Below are 22,364 nucleotides of genomic sequence, written 5' to 3'. Positions count from 1 at the left end.
GATTACTGAAAATTTCAGTTTAGTTCTAATGTAACCAAATCTGCATTTCTGCAAGATGAACATGTGAATTCAGTTGGAATTAACACCCAGGAGATGCATAGCACCCTTAAGAGAATGTTTATAGCCTCCAGCCTACCTAGGGCCCCCAGCAACTTCTTTGTATGGCATGATTTAATATAATTCAGTTTGCAAAGGTATTTCAGATAACCAGCCTACTACATGGGCAGCATTATGCAGATAAGTATGTATTTGCCAGTTTGGAAAGTGATATTTAAGGCATCAATACACAAATAAAGGATCGGTCACATTTCAAAATGAACAGTTAACTTACATCCTTTGCTTCTAGAAGTTCCTTGCACCTTTCATTCCTGTTTGAGTGAATATCCGGGTGAACACAGGTGTGTTCCCTACTTGACAGTATGGTCATGCGAACACTTGAGTAAGCTGTCCTCCTTAGTTCTCTTGTTATCTGGGCGATCTGCTTATGTGTACGTGTACCGAAAAATATTTTGGGCACTTTTGGCTTCTCTCCGTTTTCCTTCTTGCACTTTTCAGTAGCTTTATCCTCTTCTTTGGTCTGACCACAAAAACACAGACTGCAAGGCCCAGCAGACTGCAACAAAATACATTACAATAATGAGAAATACATAAATTCGTATTTATACCCAATAAATTGAAATTTTAGTTATTTTATACTGATCACTGGAAAGAGGGAGAGAGATAAGCACATCCTGCATACAACCCTTCTTTATAGATGAGAGTAGATGCAGGAATGTGAATGCAAAAAATGCAGAACTGCAATATGCACAATATGTAACCAACTGCATAAAATATAATACATTAACACATAATATATACATAACACTTAATATAGTGAATAAAGTAAACCCTCATGTAAAATATAAGGATATTATAAGTTACCGAGGAGTTCCATGACCATATAAAAGCACAAGGCAGAAAGACGTTTTTATACAGGTCATGGAACTCCAAGGCGACTTTGAATATCCCCATATATTGCAAGAGAGAGATTAGAGATTTGAGATTACGATTAGAGATTGAGATTACGATTAGAGATTGAGATTACGATTAGAGATTGAGAGAGAGAGAGAGAGAGAGAGAGAGAGAGAGAGAGAGAGAGAGAGAGAGAGAGATATAGAGATAGATATATAGATACAATATCATACAGAATAAGGTCCGCACTCTCAGGATTTAAGAAACTAAAAAATTTTATTCACAAAGGAGACTGACGTTTCGACCTCTACAGAGGCCTTTCTCAAAGTACTGAGGGATATTACAGAAATGTCTTAAATACACAGAATGGCGGGAAAAGGTCAGATTGGGAAAGACGTGTCAGCACAATCGTCAGTATGCGTAACATAATTAGCATACACATATTTAAAAACTATACACTCATTCGGTATATCACTTTTAATAATAACAAAAACTCACTAACATTTAAACTCAACCTCTCCTACAATATACATTGTTAATCAAAATAGTTAAAAAATAAAATACTAAGTAACATTCTGTTGCTATTTTGGCTATTAACTGCTACCATAGGTGGAGCTAATCATTTAAAAGTTTAATGTTACAATTAGTATCTAAAACAGAGATAAGATTATAGGTCTTTGTTAAAGTGAACACCCTCAATTTTCATACATAAAGCCCTTATGAAATGTAATATAACTGATATAACCCACACTTTAGGACAGAAACATGCAACAGGCCCCACCCTTTGGATAAGAAACATTAACTCCTCTCATATGGTAATTAACCCCCACAAACTGGTATTAACCCTTCAAAAACAAACTTGATGGTCAACTCTATTCATGGTGTTAGGACAACCCAGTCAGGGCATATTTGAGCCAAGCTGTATTGGAACCCAATACTGGTATAAATCATTTATTAAATATAACCCAAGGTTGGTGTATAAAAGAATTTAGTGTATATATACAAATTAGTTGTCTATAAGGTTTAACCATAAAAGGTCATATTAGCTAAATCAATATTAATTATTTATGTGAATAACCCCAACCCCCCATGTGGCCATATACCCACTAAGCATTCACGTATAAATCGTGCTCACGTCATGTAATTAAAGTCCAATATCGCGTGCATAAAAATAGCTAAACCACAAGCACGTATAAACATAAAAAGATATAGATATATAGATAGATATATACATACACACACACACACACACACATCCCCACCCAAAGATGGAGATGGATGAATATTAAGGTACGAGATCCATTATTCGGAAACATGTTATACAGAAAGCTCCGAATTTCACGAAGGCCGTATCCCATAGCCTTCATTTTAAACAAATACGTTATATTTAAAAAAATAATCATTTTCTTTTTCTCTGTATTAATAAAACACTAGTTAAGATATAATTAATCTTACTGGAGGCAAAATAATCCTATTGGGTTTAATTAATGTTTGATAGATTTTTTTTAGTAGACTGGTGATCCAAATTACATATCCATAAAACCCAGGTCCCATACCTTTAATCATTTGAAACAATAAACAGCTAAAGTCAAATAGATTTTTTAGGCTGATTTTTGCTCACAAATGAGTATGTAAAGAAACCTTTGAATTCAGTTAACTGTTTGGCCAAAACTTTAGTGGAAAATTTGAATAATTTCAAAAACGGTAGATTCAGAGCATATCAATTTGAATAAATGTAACTTATCAGTTTAAAATAAATCACTAAGTATTATGGATGCACCGAATTCACTTTTTTGGATTCGGCCGAATCCTTTGTGAAAGAATCCGAACCCTAATCTACATATGCAAATCAGGGAGCGGGAGGGAAAAAGAGAGGCGTGCACAAAGTGCACAGCTAAAAATCTTTTACTTCCTTGTTTTGTAAAGAAAAGTCACATGATTTTAAGGATTCGGTTTGGCCAGGCACAAGGATTCTGCCGAATCCTGTTTAAAATGGTCGAATACCAAACCGAATCCTGGATTCGGTGCATCCCTACTAAGTATTTCTATAAAGTTGATCAATGAACATACATTCTAGCAATGGTGTCTTTAGAAGCCTTTTATCTCCAAAGAGAAATCTCTATTCCTGTATCAGTGAGCACATTGATTAAGCATTGTTAAACGTTCAGCCTTGCCTCAAGGGAATTCTTCATTCACTGATTAAATCCCTAGACTTAATCAAAAAAAAACATCTACTGTATTTGTTTAAAGCAAAGCACTAGGTTAAAGTGCCCTAGAACAAATTCTTTAACAAAAGAATAGTGCTATCGTGTAGGAAGCAGAGCCCTGGACATTGGACATAAATCTGAGGAAACATTCCTAGCTTTTATATTTAAGACAAAAGCTAATGAAAAACAAAAGCTAATGAAAAATGACTACTGTTTATTTCAGCAAAAAGGATATGTAATTCTACTCCAACCAGTTTGACATTACACAGGGAATAACATAACCTTTGTGGTGAAATATAGACATATTATTAATTCAAACTCATTATTATTTTCCTTTATTTACATTGTGCTAACAGATTCCGCAGTGCTTTACAGAGACTATACATCAGTTTACAGTTTGTAACGGAGGCAATCTCCTATGCCTTGCCCGTACTAACCAACAACATACCGCCGACCTTTGGTGTGGGGGAAAGCCTCCAGTAAATACATATGATGCAGAAAGTTATAGTCAAAAACATTCTCTTTATTTGTCACGGCCTTCAACGGAACAGCAGCACATTCACAGGGCCCAATCTCCTGGCTTTACTCATATGACTCTTCCCGTAACTGCACCCTGCCAGGGGGACTCACGATCGCAGGAACCCCCTCTTGGGCCCTGGACAGCTCTATCTGGATCAGCCTCTCCTCTTCAGCCCTGCCTGGCGGGTTTCCGGCTGGGAAGACTATACCCACTCCTAGTTGTTGCCATAGCTGTCCATGCTAGTCACCTAGCTATCTTACATATCCTTGAGCATACGGTTATACCAATAGACCGCACTCTATCTAGGCTCAGTAGCTCTTCCAAGAGATGACTCTACTGTTGCAGAGCCTGCTGCTCATTTCTCTTCCCATGACACCTCAATCCCTGCCTGAAACCTCCTTTTTTATAACTTACTATTCTCCACCCACTAGGGCATTTCCCTTACAACTGTTATCCGAATTAAATATCTGCATTAACTATTACTAAACATTTATATTACAACATTTTACCATATTAAAAGTTGCTGCCCCAGTGAAGCCTACAGGGGAAATGTAATAAAAGGTTGAACAGTCATTACAAGTCTACTCACCTATAGCAACCATTCAGCACACATACATTTATTGGTCAATAGTTAAACACATACCTGTATTTTTTACCTGTATGTTATGGGGGTGGGTTGCTCCTGGCACAAGTGCCCAACCTTCACCAGTGGTCAAATTCCAGTCATGATAACACTGGATACATTTAATTAATTTCTGCTTGCAATTTAATGCACTGAATAGCTAAAATAAATTAGAATTATGTCTCTAACAACACAGCAGAATAGTTACACCGATGACACATTCATTTTCTTGCATTTCATTCCACTAAAGAGAACAGGAATAGCCAACCTGGAATCTTTGTTGGAAACAGTAGTGTAAATAGAGGGAAGCAGACCCATGGTTAGGACCCATACCTACCCCGCCACCCCTTTGAAACATCATCCAGATATGTAAAAAAATGGTTGTGGTCCAAACTCAGACTATACTGACTATATATTAAGAGTGTCAAAGTGAAGTTCAGGCTTATATGTCTGTCTTCTGGTAACTATTGTTGAGATTTATCCCAATCAGGAAAGCAATCAACTTTTCTTGCTTGAGTGAGTATCGAGGGGGAAGTCACCTTAGGCTGTTTTGAATATCCTATAAATGGCATCTAAATATACATGGAGAAATAATATAAAGACACCATCCCATTTAAACATTAACAAAACCACATATTTTTGGGATGTTAGAGCTCTTGTTGGGGACATTTCAAGCTACTAAATATAAGGACCTTGTCTTTTTCTTTTGAATTCAGTACAAAGTAAATAATTGTAACTGTCATGTGAATTGCTGCAAATGGCAGAGATTTAAATCTGCACTGAACACTCATATTACTACCTTTTTCTGCGGACTAAGACAGAGAGATGGTACACTGAGATAGTTGTGGATAAACTGCAAGCCAGCAATGAAATAGATCTTAAGATGATAACATTTGCACAGATCCAGTAGCAGAGTAAAAGACTCCAGCAAAAACTAGGTAAAACTAATTATAACTGAACCATAAATGTCCAACAAAAACAAAAATACATTAAATTATGGACAATGGATGGTGAGTTTCATTTTATTAATAATTCATCTAAATATAATTCTTGCTTGAAATAAGAAAATATGATAATAATAAAATCTGAAGAATGAAAGGATTTAAAGGGGTAGTTCAACTTTAAGTGAATTTAGCATGCTTTAGAATGGCCAGTTTGAAGCAACATTTCAATTGGTCTTCATTATTTATTTTCTATAGTTTTTATCATTTTACCTTTTGTTTTTCTTCTGGCTTATTCCTGCTTTTAATTGGGAGTCATCTTAAAATTGGAAGGATTTAAAGGGGTAATTCAACTTTAAGGGGCCGATTCACTAAGCTCGAGTGAAGGATTCGAATGAAAAAAATTCGAATTTCGAAGTATTTTTTTGGTACTTCGACCATCGAATTGGTTAAATTCGTTCGAATACGAACGAAATCGAACGAATCGAACGAAAAATCGTTCGACTATTCGACCATTCGATAGTCGAAGTACTTTCCCTTTAAAAAAAACTTCGACCCCCTACTTCGGCAGGTAAAACCTACCGAAGTCAATGTTAGCCTATGGGGAAGGTCCCCATAGGTTTGCTAACCTTTTTTTGATCGAAGGATTTTCCTTCGATCGTTGGATTAAAATCCTTCGAATCGTTCGATTCGAAGGATTTAATCGTTCGATCGTTCGATCGAACGTTTAGCGCTAAATCCTTCGACTTCGATATTCGAAGTCGAAGGATTTCAATTCGAGGGTCGAATTTCGAAGTATTTTTTACTTCTCCAATTCATATTCCAATCTCTTATAGAAATCAATGCATGGTTGCTAGGGTAATTTGGACCCTAGCAACCAGATTGCTAAAACTGCAAACAGGAGAGCTGCTGAATAAAAAGGTAATAACTTAAAAACCACAAATTATGAAAACCAATTGAAAATATCACTCTCTACATTATACTAAAAGCTATCTCAAAGGTAAATAATGCATTTATCCAAAGTTCCAAAATATACAGTTTCCACAAACCAAAGTTTCATAATAATGTCATTATCAGATGATGGAGAATCTATCTATGCCATCTGATTGAAGTAAACCTGGCTGTTAAAAAGGCAGTTTTTAGCCTGAAAATCCACATTTGAGCATTCTTGGGTCTGAAATTGGCAGTCAAGTATACAGATGTGTGTGCTTCAACCACCTCATATAAGTTCCTTTCGGTCAGAGTGCAAAGCAGCGTACAGGCCCTTGCCGTGGGCCAAATATACAGCAGAAGAGAAAAACTGCAGCACCTCTTGTTTGCAAATTGTGAAAATTTATTACAATTGGTCAGTAACAGGCAACGTTTCGGGCCTGGTCTTGCCCTTTCTCAAGGCTTGAGAAAGGGCAAGACCAGGCCCGAAATGTTGCCTGTTACATTGTAATAAATTTTCACAATTTGCAAACAAGAGGTGCTGCAGTTTTTCTCTTCTGCTGAAATTGGCAGTCAAGGCTAGTAGCTATGGCCAATGACAAATAAGAGGAGTGGCTTCAGGAATTGTTCTACTGCCATTTTATGTCCTATGTGTCATAAGACCTCATAAATTTTACATCAGCCAGGCTCGGAACTAGGCCTCCATCAAGTGCTGACAGCCAGGGCTGTTTAGGGGCCAAGGCAGCCCCCGTGGGGCATGTTACTTGGCAGTAGAGGGACCTCTGGCCTCCCTCATGGATAGAGGCTTATTTCAAGAAGAAAGTTTAGGGCTACGAGAGCAACAGTTCATACAATTACAAACAAGACAGGTGCACTGCAGTTCACTGGAAGGCTCAACAGCTATTTGTTTATTAATAAAACTAAAACGATAATTTTTTGTTTAACTTTTGCAGTGGGAATTGTTTGCAACTATCAGCAAAAGACGGTGACTAAGCTAGTGGCAAAACACGGCTATTGGGCTTTTTTTTACATTTTTGTATGTTTTTAAGTAGACAGCAGGTATGGCATCCAGATTACAAAAAGACCTCTTATTCGGCTGTTGACATACCATAACTGCCTTTCTCAGGTAAGGCAGTCATAAAGGCTAATGTACTGAACAATTATTCTGTACAATGTTTAATATATCTATTGCCTTATAATAAAGATGTAAACTACCATAACCCCACTAAAACTATAGAAGTATGCAGTGTTATATCTATAAGTAAGGACTTATGCATAACACATAAATACCTGACAAATCTATAAAACAAGATGGGTTCTTCTAAAGATTCAGTAAACAGACAGCATATTACAATTCTTTCTTAATTGTAAGCAGTAAGATTATCCTCTATGAATAAATGCTAAGCCACAGCATGCGTTACACCACAATACTGGGGATCAAGCTGTCTTTTAGCCTCCACACTGTGGAAAAGCAAGTTCAGATTACCCTCAGCCCCACTCAACCTTGTCCACCATTAAATATTACAATAAGTGATAGAAAGGAGGTGAATGTGACCCTTCTGGAGCTGTCAGTCACAGGGATAAAAGGTTCACTGATGTGCCAAAGAAACAGTCCGTCAAACCGGATAAAGTTTCCTTCTTGCTGGAATAGTTACATTCCCCTCTCAAGTTGCGAGGAAAGGCAGGTTTCATTACGATGTGCTGCCACATCATAGAGCCAGTTCCAAATATCCTGCCTTCTATATTGAATAATTACTTATTCACTCCGAGGGATAAAAAGGACACATTATGAATGGAGTACTTGTAAGTGAAGGAGGAAACAGCTGACCTGACGGTGTCCTTTACATACAATCCAATATCTGCCTAGCAGGAAAGTAGAGAGCAAATTATATAATTATTATTTCAATCAGAAAGTTTGAGGCGGCATTTCATGAACTAAAGAAATTCATGGAGAGAGACAAATATAGTTGGCTCAGCTTTCACTTGCAAAAAGGAAAAAAAAAAAGTTTCATTGTATCCTCCATGATGAAAGTAAAATACAGCAGTAAACAGAGAACTAATTCACTGTGAATACTACAACTTTCAAAGTGATTGATGGAATATATTTAATTCAGACTTTGCACCAGAATTACTCTCGCTCTCCATGTTCATGCCTAACAATCACCACTGTACTGGAGAATCATTTAAATTGTATAATATATATACACTACCAGATGCAAACCTTGCTGTTGGCAAATACTGAGGTTAGCACTCACAAGCTAAAAGAGATGGGTGCTCATTTGTGTGCTTTACACTTGTGGTTGCATTTGTAATTTATATGACAAAGGTAAGTATGCATTAGAATAGTAAGTATCATATTTGCCTCCTTGTGATTTTACTGTGTATTACCACATATGGGATACTGGGGTAGGTATGCTGCTCTTCTCCAGAAAGTAAAGTAGTAAAGCAAGGGCATCCACAGTCTATGCCAACAGGCTATAGTTCCAGCACTCATAAGGGAGTGGATGTGGTGAATCCGGAAAGTGTCTAAGTCTGACCCACGGGCCAACCGGTTGGATACAGTGTAGCATCAGACAGAGTACAGCTGACTTAAAGGTTGTACAATGTAAACCTTTTGTTGTATTCATGCAAGAACATTTTCCTCATCACCAACTTTCCCTTGAAAACTTGTAATGCTGTTAATGTTCTTATAAACAGAAGCACTGTTGTTAAAAGATGTTTTTTTATTTCCAATGCTATCAACAGGTGATTTTCTTGAAATTCCAATTATATGGGCTGTTGTCCAGAAACAAATGAAAAACTAGCTTTTGGCCATCCCACCATTATCTGTTTATAGACTGACCAATTAGACAATTTTTAGGTCAGCTTGTGCACAGCCACCTTAAAGATAATGCCACATACATCTTGTGTTTTTTTAAACACAAACATAATAAGTTGTTTGCAGCACTGTTCCCCCCAGAAACCATCAAAAGGATGTACTAAAAGAATAGCACCCCGAATAAACTGAAGAGCGGAGTACAAATGTTTATCTTAAAAGTACCTGTAAAATGTCTCTGGCCAAGCTGTAAAATTGGAATAACAGAGGTCTTTTCACAAGAACTTTGCTCAGTGCACTACCTCTAAAAAGTTCACATGTATTGGAGCCAAAGGGAACAATCAAGCTATAAATGTAGTCAATTTTATGGTAGCCTGTAAAATCCTGGAATTCAACAGCACTTGTTATATGTGGAGAGAGGAAAAGCTTTCCATATTCAACATTTACCGCAGAAAACACATTGGTCTGTTGTTGGGCTTTTGGAATCCAGACAATATGAAAGAGAGCATATTGTCTGACCTTCAGTTACGGTAATAATATTGTTTATTTACCAAACTCTTATTTTTAGGGAACTCTTAAAAATTTGTATCACTTCATCTATTTTAAGAGGTCTAAAAATACCTATAATTCTGGTTTGTTTTGCTTTTGGTACGCCTGTTTATAGGTCTTGCCAGACAATGAACGATTACAAACTGTAGAAATTATATGCTTACACAGTCACTTGTGCTGTTGTGTTATACCTTAAAGTTACATATTTATATGATTTTCTTTTTGTTAACTGCATGTTAACAGAATACTACTATGGAACTTCCGACAGTCAAGGCTGAACTTCAGAGTCTAGTGTGTCTAAAATATAGACAGTGGGCAGACACAGGCAGATTTAAGCTCCTTTCGACCATGTCAGCAGGTTATCTAACATTGTGTGAGCTCCACTGACAGGCCTCTGACAGATGTCTCGACAAATATTGTTCAGATATCAATCGGGCAGGTTTAAAAATGGTTGGACATGGAGCTCATTGGCAAGTTGCAGTCCTCATCCGACAGATCTCTGAAGGCCCCAATAGATGGAAGTTCGTCCAATAGCACTGCCACCATTCAAGAATGGTTTTTACAATGGTTTTCCTGCAAATAAATGAACAGTTCTACTGATGTGATAAGGACACTTTTTAACTTCTTACTGCGTGCTGTCCCTCTATCCATAGCCCTTATATAAAGGATGAACCAAACACCAGCAGTATTCAGCCAAATCCTTAGGCTCAGCCTTCTCTAAATAACTAAAAGAACAATTTTTTGCTCACAAGTGATGAACGTTTTAAAAAATTTTCTGAAATTTCAATATGCAAAATATGGTTTAAAGGAAAACTATACCCCCCAAACAATGTAGGTCTCTATTAAAAGATACTGAGTAAAACAGCTCATGTGTAAAACCCTGCTTCATGTAAATGAACCATTATCATAATAATATACTTTTTTAGTAGTATGTGCCATTGGGTAATCATAAATAGAAAATTGCCATTTTAAAAAAATAAGAGCCACCCCCTGAGATCGTAAGATTCACTGTGTACACATACAATCCACATGTAAGGTCACATGAGCCAATTAACAGACAGAGTTCTGCCTTTTGCTTCCTCACTTCTTCCTGTTACAGTTAGTGTTGTAGTATTTCTGGTCAGGTGATCTCTGAGGCAGCACAGATAGAGTCACGAAATGGTGGTTCAAGGCAAGAGATGTAAAAGGGCAATATTTATGTAAATATATATTCCAGTTTGGTAAGATTCTTTAATATGTCATTCAATTTGATATAAACTATCAGTTGCTTAAGTATTCATTTTGGGGGTATAGTTTTCCTTTAAAACAGAATTGCAGCCAAACCCAAAAATTACAGATTCAAGGTACCCTTTTAAAACTATTCAGAAGAAAGAAGGAGGACTAATGACATTGGTCCACATTTTGTAACCAACTCATTTATTAGGTAAAACAACCATTTCAGACTCCTACAGGAGCTTCAGACATTGACCCAGATTCTCTAGATACCATCAATACAATTTAGGGATGCACCGAATCCAGGATTCGGTTGTGGATTCAGCCAGTGGATTCCTTCCTCCCGGCTGAACTAAATTCGAATCATAATTTGCATATGCAAATTAGGGGCGGGGAGGGAAATTGCGTGACTATTGTCATAAAACAAGGAAGTAAAAAATGTTTTCCCCTTCCCATCCCTAATTTGCATATGCATATTAGCAATCAGATTCAGTTCGGTATTCTGCAGAATCTTTTGGGAAAATTCAGGGGGTTAGCTGGAATCAAAAATAGTGGATTCGGTGCATCCCTAATTCAATTGCATGTGCCTTCATGTTATTCCTCTAAAGTCCATGTGTGTGGCTGCATATTTTAACTATTCTTTCCATCTGTCAAATGTTCAGATACAGAGTGCTATTTTTAATGCCAGTATGCTTAACCATGGGATAAGTAGTTAAAGGAGCAGTTATGGGTTACATGTGAACTGCCAGAACAAGTATTTATTCATGCAGAGAATTAGCTATTTTGTCTTTAATGTGACTCAGGTCAAGTCTTCCTACATGGAAAAAATCTTGAATCAGTGGCTTGGCAAAAGCCTGATTAGACAGTTTGAAGTGTTTCATTGCAATAATTTTAAATGTGTTACTACTTCCTGCACCTAGTGTATTCCCTCAACTCACCTAACCTCTTAATATAAGTCTATGTCCATAGCTACAGATTGCAGTGGGAACCCACATGTACTTTATATGGAAATCTTGGGATTCCAACCAACCGCGAAACAGATATGCAGATTATTTCATTATACCGGCCCCAAAGTGCAGAAATCTGATAGCAACCCATCAATGTGGCTGGTCATTGACCATGTAATCAGACAGATGCTGTACTTGGAAAACCGCTAATTCAATGCAGCCTAACGGATAAATATCTAATTATTTAGTGGATACTGATTTGACAATGCTCTGGGGGTTATGATTTTTCAGAAATAAACTACTGTAAAGCAAAGTGAAGCATGACGTTTTTAAGCTTATAAAATCACAAATGCACTTTTTCTAAATCTGATGAAACAAACCTACAAAGAAAGAGACAAGTAACAGCCACAGACATGCACTGAAAAAGTGCAGGTCATTGCCATGGCTCTACAGATCTCTACAAGGGTCCAGCAAAGCAGTGGTACAACCAGTGGGACAATAACAGACAGTTGCCTGGCTAACTGCAACTAAAATAGTCATATTGATGAAAAGCTGCACAATTTAGACTGCATGATCCAAGCCTTATATAAATCAATTATGCCATATAAAAATGAAAAATGTGTGTGCGCGCGCGCATGTACATACATATATATGTGTATGTGTGTGTGTGTGCGCGCGCATGTACATACGTGTGTGTGTGTGATCCCTTATTCAGAAAACTGTTATCTAGTAAGATCTAAATTACAGGAAGGTCATATTCCATAGACCATTTTAAGCGAATAATGTTTTCTCTGTAATAAAAGTACAGTAGCTTGTCCTTGATGGTGCGTAAGCTGCATGAATCCATACTGATGGCAAAACCATTCTATTGGGTTTAATGTTTAAATTAATTTTTAGTTTAAACGAAAACTATACTCCCCCCCTGAACAATGTAGGTCTCTATAAAAAAAATATTTTACACAGCTTGTATGTAAAATCCTGCTTTATGTAAATAAACCATTTTCATAATAATATACTTTTTTAGTAATATGGGTCATTGGGTGATCACAAGAACCCACCAGCACACCCTGGTCTATCGATCCCAAATAGGTCCGGTACACAGTGACAGGGGTCGGCACCCTCAATTATGAGTAGTAAAAAGAAAAGGAACCGGCACTACGGACTCCGACCGGTCAGACCGGTCTGACGAAGGGGCACGCCCCCGAAACGTTACCTTGAATAAACATGCAGGGCTTGTCCCGCTTGCATGGAGTCTGTAGTGCCGATTCATTTTCTTTTTACTACCCATTGGGTAATCATACATATAAAATTGTCAATTTAAAAACTAAGTGCCGCCCCCGGAGATCCTACGATTCACGGTGCACACAAACATACCAAACAAACAAACCATACATGTTAGGTCACATGAGCCAATTAACAGACAGAGTTCTGTCTTTTGCTTCCCACACTTCTTCCCGTTACAGGTAAAGCTGCATTATTTCTGATCAGGTGATCGCTGAGGCAGCACGCAGACCATCACAAAATGGTGGTTCAAGGCAAGACATGTAAATACTACTTAAATATATATAACAGTTTGGTAAGATTCTTTAATATAAACTATCTGTTGCTTAAGTATTCATTTGGGGTGTATAGCTTTCCTTTAAGTTATGTTGATCTAAATTATGGAAACACCTTATTCAGAAAGAACCAAATCCCAAATATTCTGGATAAACACTTCCCAACTAAAAGATATATAAAGAAGACAAAAATATAAGAAATAAGACAAATGAAAAAAATTGGCACAAGTTCACATGTTCTCAGGTATCCAGATACTTCTCTAATTAAATACTAACAGTTGACCGATCTTAGCTCTTTTAGAACAAAAAGTATCAACTACAGACCATCAGAATAATAATATGGCAGAATGGGAACTGGGCAGAAAAACAATGGCACGATAAGAAAAATCAATTTGAAAAAGTCTTTGATCACCCATGGAAGGCAGCAGTTGTATAAGATAAAAGAGGGCTATTATAATCTGGAAAATAATTTGGTCACAAAACCCATCTCAGTGTTACACTGCTCAATACTGTGTTGTGTGAAATCTCACACGAGGGCACCCTGCTGCGATATGAGAAGTGACATTACTAAAGCTTCTCAACTACTCTTTAACTCTTTTAACAGAGGTAGATCTCCATTGCCACAATTCCATGATTAAGCCGCACAAAGCAGCTGTTTATCCACTCACAGTAACCAGCAGGTGAACCCGATTCAATATTTATCATAGGCTTTTACAGATCACTGCAAGCCGAGCAAACGTTTTAATTAAGCTGGAACTCGCTTCAAAGAACTTATTCAAGATGTCAATCAGCGGGATAGAGATCGGATACGGTGTCAGGTGAGAGTGTGTAATACAAATCCGTAACTTTCTTCATCCCATCTCTGTAAATTAGACTGGTATAAAGTTGGGGCTCTGATTGTAACAGACTGCCAGTCTCCTGGAATGTGTAACTCAAGTCACTCAAACTCTATTGTGCAGGTTGTAAGCAATATGTTAAACTGCAGTGGGCTAGCACATTAAGACAGATCCTTTTCACAGCAGGTTTCTTCATATGGCAAGTGTTTGTTACACTACTCTCCATTTACTGTTTACTTTCTTAGCTGGTGTAAAAGGGGATTCCTTAGCACTGCTGTCCCCATTTCTCAAAGTCACCACAACACTAAAATTAATCAAGAGTGTGCTGTGAGCGATACAGTTTCACTACTATAACATTCAGCTATAGAATGTGGACACACTTCATACTTCTGCTAAACTGTCAGCTCTAAAAGGCAAAAGGCAAGGCTCATAACTTCAAAAAGAACTTGGATATACAAATCCTCTACAATTCATAAAACCTACTTAAAAATAATCCTTCATTGCAATTTTTTAGAAAGCGTATGTGTATAATGCATGTTAAATTGTTTGGTAGGTTGTTTGAATCCTCATCAATTATGGTAATGAGAATTACTATACATTTCCAAGCTTTCACTAAAACCTGGGTAGGCAGATTCCTGGAGGGTCCGCATAAAGGAGTCACATCCAGACCTGGGACACCTGTTGGGAATAATTGATCTTTAAAAAAAAAAAAAAGTTTTATATAGTGAATAATTATCTAAAGAATGAAGTCATAGTGCAAAAACATTTTATGATGTCAAAAGTAACATAACAAATACACAAAGTAAAACCAGACATTTATGTGAAGGACTGGATGATAAATTGACTGCTCTCAGAGAAAAAAAGCAAAAAACCTTAACCCACATGACCCTAACATGAAAAATGTCGCCATTGTAAGTCCTGCACCTAACACATACCAGCATCTTCATCAAAAAACACGGAAGTAAAAAATGTCTCCACTTTTTCCTTTCCTTTCTCGACCCTAATTTGCATTTTTGGATTCTGTATTTGGTCGAATCCCAAACAGCGGATTCAGTGCATCCTTAGTTTATAAGGTTCAGCTAGGGTTGGAAAATGACTCTTAATGACAAGTACAAACAATAAAACACTGGATGGTATTTCTTACCACAACATGACACTAGGTAGTGCTGTTTCAGGTAAAGGTTTTGCAACACATTTCTTCAAAACGGATTACCTTTGAATCAGCTTTGAAGATGGAATGCACATGTACTGAAAGCTTGCTGTAATTACTATCTTAGTTAGCCAATAAAGTTATAACCTTTAAACCGCTTTGTTTTATATCAAAAGTTTTATCCTATAGGATGGGCCAAATATCATATATACTGTTTGTTAAAGGGTGCCGATTTAAAAATGTTGATATCACTAAAAGATGTAACATGGACGTACAAATATATTTGGGAGTTCTTATTTATATTCTGTAATATATTCTGTATGCTAATGATATCCACATATATTTATTGCTGTACTGAAGGAATTCTGCACTCATATGTCTTATCTTGGTCAAAAAAATAATTGAATGTAAAGCCAATATCTTAATTTAATGTAAAGGCAATGATTTCGCTGTTACACCAGTCTTTATCAATGTTAATCAATGCCATTCATTAAAGGAAAACTATACCCCCGAACAATATAGGTCTCTATAAAAAATTATTGCATAAAACAGCTCATTTGTAAAACCCTGCTTCATGTAAATAAACCATTTTCATAATAATATACTTTTTAGCATTATGTGCCACTGGGTAATCATAAATAGAAAATTCCATTTCAAAAAATAAGGGCAGCCCGCTGGAATCGTAGGATTCACAGTGCACACAAACAAAGCAAACAAACTATACAGGTTAGGTCACATGAGCCAAATAACAGACAGAATTGTCTTTTGCTTCTACACTTCTTACTGTTACAGTTGTAGTATTTCTGGTCAGGTGATCTCTGGGGTAGCACAGGGACCATCAGATATGGTGGTTCAAGGCAAGAGATGTAAAAGGGCAATTTTTACTTAAATATATACACCAGTTTGGTGAGATTCTTTAATATGCCACTTAATATGTTATAAACTGTTGCTTTAGTATTCCCTTTGGGGGTATAGTTTTCCTTTAACAGCTGAAACAGAGAGTAAAATCCTAGCAACACTTGGATGAATCAATGCCATCTCAAACTCAAACTAACAAAAACGGAATTAATCATCTTTCCACCTAATCCCCCTTAAAGGGATACTGTCATGGGAATTTTTTTTTTTTTTCAAATGAATCAGTTAATAGTGCTGCTGCAGCAGAATTCTGCACTGAAATACATTTCTCAAAAGAGCAAACAGATTTTTTTATATTCAATTTTGAAATCTGACATGGGGCTAGACATATTGTCAATTTCCCAGGGAGTTTTTACATGCAGTTGGCTAATTATTTGTCATACAAATACATTGAAGAGCAGGGTTACATTAAAATGTCTAAGCCCCTATCAGTTGGAATGCTTTGGATCTGGAAGAGGGCACAATTTCCCATTGGAAGCTGTATCGGAATATTAGATTGCTAGCTTCAGTTGGGCTGAGGCATTTGTGAATCATGAAAAATCTCTGTAAAGCATTGCATAGGGTGGCTGCGCTATATAATTACAGAAAAACAATTATATTCCCTTCTTTCGCTATATTTTTTCCAGGACAGTGACTTTACTCAAAAAAAAAAAAAAGCATAACTGGAGCTTGTATTATATGAGTCAATTACTAACACTGTGTTCCAGCTTCTTTATTTAATAATCTTCAATAATGGTATTTCTTTCCAATACATTCTGGAATGTGCCGGGTCAAAAACAAATAAGCATTAGAAAAGTAATTTTCTGTTGGCCGCGCCGTGAAAATGGATTATTGGCAAGTAAATGTAAATTTGTTCACTGGGTTATTTTCCTTGAAGTCTGTACTTCTAAACTAGACATAAAATTTATAGCTTATTATTTTATCATGTCCTCTTATTTTATAGCCAAAATGTAGACTGTAGATCATAGAAAAAGAGACAACATAGCAAGCATCCACAAAGCCTCTTTATTTTGTTAAATGTACAACCTACATTTATTGTTCACTCAACTGACTACTATTGACTTTTCAGTGGTCAGGTTAGCAAATTTATATCTTCAAAGTAATGTGCAAGTTACAAAGTATGGCACCAGTATTAAGGTTACTTGCAAATAATATGAAGACGACATTTAAAGAAGCCACCTGTTTATTTTTTTGATGTAAGCAGTGAAATAGAAACAAATGCTTCCTAAATTACCAAGACTTTCTACATTATCAGTGACATAGCCATGAAGGTTTGCATATTAAAGTGGACCTGTCACCTACACATAAAAAGCTGCATAATGAAAGTCCTTTGCAAATTAAATATGAAACCCCCCAAAAAAAATTCATTAAAACATCCATACCTGTTATAAAGGTGTTTAAATATCTAAACTGTCAATCAAATAATACCTGCCCCGCCTCTATGCCCGTGGCATAGAGGAGGGGCAGTCAATTACTTTCACTTTCCATTCAGCACTTCCTACATGTCACTGCTCTCCCCACATTCCCCCTTCCCTCATCAGACTCTATAATTGTGTAGGGCACTGCACATGGACATTAGGTCCCCCATTCTGGTGCATACACAAGATTTTGGGGTGATACACAATTTCCCTTAATAACAGTGTCCACAAAATGGCTGCTGCCTGCTTGCTGTGATTGTATAATTCCAAGACAGAAGGAAACAAAATTTAAATAATAAATATAGTGTAAGTAAAGTTTATTTTGCTCAACTAACATGATAGAAAAGAATTTGAAATTATTTCTTAGGGTGACAGTTCCCCTTTAAATTAGACTCATCCTTTACTGGAGCGTGCAGACCCTTTCTGGCAGCATCACAATGATTCTGTGGTGCTGGCTCCTGCATGTTGAGGGCGCAGACAGATGATAACTCAGGTGTCTACTTGGGCCACCACAAGGTCACCTGAGTAAGCCTTAGACAGAGGTGTGAGGATAGTATAAGAGATAGTATCAATTAAGTCACTCTATTGCAGTGTTTACCAAACTGTGGGACTCAGGGCCTTGGCAGGGTATATTTGTCTGAAGGCTAGTTAGGGACATTTGTTTCGAATTGTCATTTTCAGTATAATATACTCCGACAAGTTTAATAACATCAAGATTTTGGTTGAAAACGTATGATGTAACTATGGCAAAATGGCTGATAGAACAAATGTTTTAAAGGGAAGCACGCTCACAAAATGTAAGCTAAAGCTGCAAATGGTGAATCACATAAGCAAAGTCAAGAATGGGTCTTACACCGCAAAAGTTGAGTTGCTTTATGAAATAATATAACTTACGCAACGTTCCAACATACATGCATATTCAATGGTGTTTATTAAACTAGCACCTTTGAACTCTGCAGATGTATTGTAGGTCGGCACAAAGGGGGACTTTTCAACAGTATGGATGTTGCGGGGAGGGAGCTTGGAGGGGGCTTGAAAATGGGCTAGGGTTTAGCTACCCTTTAACTTATACTGCCCATGCGCCAGCCTTTCCTGCTTCAGAGATTACGCGAGTGTTGCTTGCAATGCAAATGGCTCTTATAATTGCCCAATCAGATTTAAACTACATTGATGATGGTTTGCCCAATTGACAATATACAAAGGAAGTTTATTTAAATGGTGCCGACCTATATAGGTGACTAGCTGCAGCAAGTAAAGTAAGCTCTGGCCCCAGGTTTGCTTTTAGTGTTGACCTGCAGAGGTGTCATTGACTGAAAGGTTTGCCATGTAAACTAGGGAAGGAAATATTTTTGGGCTGTATGTTGGGAAGGGATGTTACGTTTGGACATTTTTCAGTAATCAAACTCTCAGATTCATGAGGTATCTGCAACAACCACCCCATTTATGGGGTACAAGGTACTGTTTCATTATTACAGAGAAAAAGGAAATAATATTTAAAAATTTAGATTATTTGAATAAAATGTAGTCTATGGGAGACAGCCATCCCGTAATTCAAAGCTTTCTGGATAACCGGTTTCCGGATAACGGATCTCTATACCTGTATAATATAATATTCAAGTAATCTATAAAATATACCCTTATTATCAGTGGTGTATACTACACCCACTGCACTGTGATTTGAGGGAATGCTGAAGAATATATGAAAAATGTGCTGTTTTTCTGTACCATGGTAATTAAAAAAAAAATTAAGTTTAAAAAAGTACTTTTTCATACTACAACATGCAACTACAAATGTAAATCATTATCGTTGAAAAACTATGCAATTTATTGTTGTCATTAATCACTTTTGAATACCAGGCCTTGCAAGAGGGTGAATTAATGCATTCATTTACAATACAATTATTTTCTTTTTAATTGGCAAAAATAATAAGATCTTATAAAATTATTATTTAGTTACACTGCATTTTTAAAATATTACAGCACTGTTTTGAAAAAAATAATTGCATTTAAATGGGAACTCCACAAAAAAATAACAAGCTTTTTGAAACGTAAACATAAATTTCATGCTCGGGACCTTGGGTTTTCCGGATAACAGATCTTTCCGTAATTTGGATCTTCATACCTTAAGTCTACTAGTAAATCATGCAAACATTAGATAAACCCAACAAGCTTGCTTTGCTTCTGATAAGGATTAATTATATATTAGTTTGGATCAAATACATGGTACTGTTTTTTAATTACAGAGAAAAAGGAAATCGTTTTTAAAAATTTTATTATTTGGATAAAATTGAGTCAATGTGAGATGGCCTTTTCGTAATTCAGAGCTTTCTGGATATTGGGTTTTTGTATAACGGATTCCATACCTGTATGATATAGAATGGTAACTTTTCAACTGGGCTTTATTTTTTCTTTTAAATAGTTTTTGAATTATTTGCCTTCTACTTCTGATTTTTTTTTTTGTTACAATTTGCTACACTAGTTGATGCATTTTACAGCTGCCATTAAATGAGAACTAAACCCTAAAAATGAATATGGTTAAACATGCCATTTTTAACATACTGAACTTATTTTAGATACCTGAACAGGGTTGTAACTCATAAAGGGTGGTTTTATCATTTAGAACAGTTTACAGAGTTGGTGACCCCTTCCTCCTACAACTGCTTTAGAAAGAAATAAGAAGGTGAGAAATTCAACTTTAAACTTCAATATTAGAAAAACATTAAAAAATACATAATAAAAAGTAATTGAAAAAAGTATTTCTGGTGAACCATCTAAAAATACCGTAACTGAAAAAGTGTTGGAAAATGGATAACCACCTTTAATTATGTACAACAAAATACATACAATGTATTTCAAATATTAATTCTACATAAAAATAAAATCATAATTAGTTTAAAATAATAAGTGCATTTCATGTGTTCTTAATGCTGGCTGTGTTTGTGGTTATACAAATTGTGCAAGTGGTCTGCGGCACCCTCTTGTGCCACAAAGGAGTAACTTCAAGATTTGAACTTGTTAAATGCACTTCTTTTTTTCAAAACAGTGCTGTAATATTTTAAAAATGCAGTGAAACTAAATAATAATTTTACAAGATCTTATTATTTTTGCCAAAAGAATTGTACATGAATGCATTAATTCACCCTGTTGCAAGGCCTGGTATTCAAAATTGATTAATGACAACAATAAATTGCATAGGTTTTCAACCATTTTTTACATTTGCAGTTGCATGCTGTAGTATTAAAAAGTACTTTTTTCACCATGATACAGGAAAAAACACATTTACCATATATTCTTCAGAATGCCCTCAAATCACAGTACAATGGGTATAGTATACACCACTGATAATAATGGTATATTTTATAGATTACTTGAATATTATATTATACAGGTATGGGATCCGTTATCCGGAAACCCATTAACCAGAAAGCATTGAATAGCAGGATGGCCGTCTCCCAAAGACTCCATTTTATTCAAATAATCAAAATTTTTTAATATGATTTCCTTTCTCTCTGTAATAATAAAACAGTAGCTTGTACTTGATCCAAAATAAGATACAGGTATGGGACCTATTATCCAGAATGCTTGGGACCTGGGACTTTCCAGATAACGGGTCTTTCCATAATTTGGATCTTCACACCTTAAGAATACTAGAAAATCATATAAACATTAAATAAACCCAATAGGCTGGTTTGCTTCCAATATGGATTAATTATATCTTAGTTTGGATCAAGTACAAGCTACTGTTTTATTAGTACACAGAAAAAGGGAATCATTTTTAAAAATTTGGATTATTTGATTATAATGGAGTCTATGGGAAACAACCTTTCCGTAAGTCGGAACTTTCTGGATAACGGGTTTCCGGATAATGGATCCCATACCTGTATAATTAATACTTATTGGAGATAAAACCAGCCTTTTGGGTGTATTTAATTATTACATGATTTTCTAGAAGACTTTAGTTACAAAGACTCAAATTAGAGAAAGATCCATTACCCGGAATAACCCAGGTCCCAAGCATTCTGGATAATAGGTCCCATATCTGTATTAAAATATATATTGTTAATGTATTATTGTAATTTTTGAAACTTCACTCCTTAAAAACGCTCCTTAAAGGGGAACTCCGGCTTCCAAACCAAAATTTGATAACACAGAAACCCCTCATATACCCATCACAGTTACCGGTTTCTTCAAAAAGTATGAATAAATGCCATTTTCTATGCTGAAATCCAGCTGTTTTAACAGTCCTTCTCTTTCTGCATCATTTAATCCTGGCAGTGAAGGAGGGACTAAAACACTGATGTTACAAATTGTTAACAACTTATTCACAGCTTACAGACAGCATGCAGGAACTACATAACCCTCAATGCATTGCACTGCCATGTTCTGTTAGTTATTGAAATCACGTGTGCAGGGAATTGGGGGGTTTGGAGGATGCAGGCTGAGGACTGATGGCTGTTGATACAAAGTAACAGTAGTCAGTCAGCTCAGCAAAGTAGTCAAAGAGATCAGCAGAAGAGGAGGGGGCTAGGCTTAGGGTACTGTCCAAACCATTAAAAATCATGAAAAGTCTGCATATTTTTTAATTGATGAATATTGCAATGTTGCTTGAAATTAGGTTTACTTTTCAAAAAGCATAAGTTATGTTTTTGTGGATTTCCCCATTAAGTAAAGTTCTTGTTTATAAAAATGTGAAGACCTGGGGGTTAGCAGTGGTCGCAGGTAAAGCCAATATTAGTTGGTGTTAAATAAGCCCTCCAGCATCCCCTCCACACTCATCAGTTCAAATGATTAATAT

At 36.3% G+C, this 22,364-nt stretch overlaps 1 protein-coding gene across 6 annotated transcripts in view; it reads right to left on the bottom strand.

Moving 5' to 3' along the window:
- Nucleotides 1-22,364, bottom strand: part of brip1.L (BRCA1 interacting helicase 1 L homeolog) — a 129,420-nt gene that overhangs the window by 95,955 nt on the left and 11,101 nt on the right. For all 6 annotated transcript variants that reach the window (XM_018244908.2, XM_018244909.2, XM_041580917.1 and 3 more), the window contains 1 exon segment: nt 332-613. In XM_018244908.2, the coding sequence (XP_018100397.1) occupies nt 332-613 (282 nt within the window).

The sequence above is a fragment of the Xenopus laevis genome, chromosome 2L (assembly GCF_017654675.1).
Source record: "Xenopus laevis strain J_2021 chromosome 2L, Xenopus_laevis_v10.1, whole genome shotgun sequence".
NCBI lineage: Eukaryota > Metazoa > Chordata > Amphibia > Anura > Pipidae > Xenopus > Xenopus laevis.
Note: the sequence above shows the minus strand (reverse complement) of the source record. Positions and strands in the feature narration are given on the sequence as shown.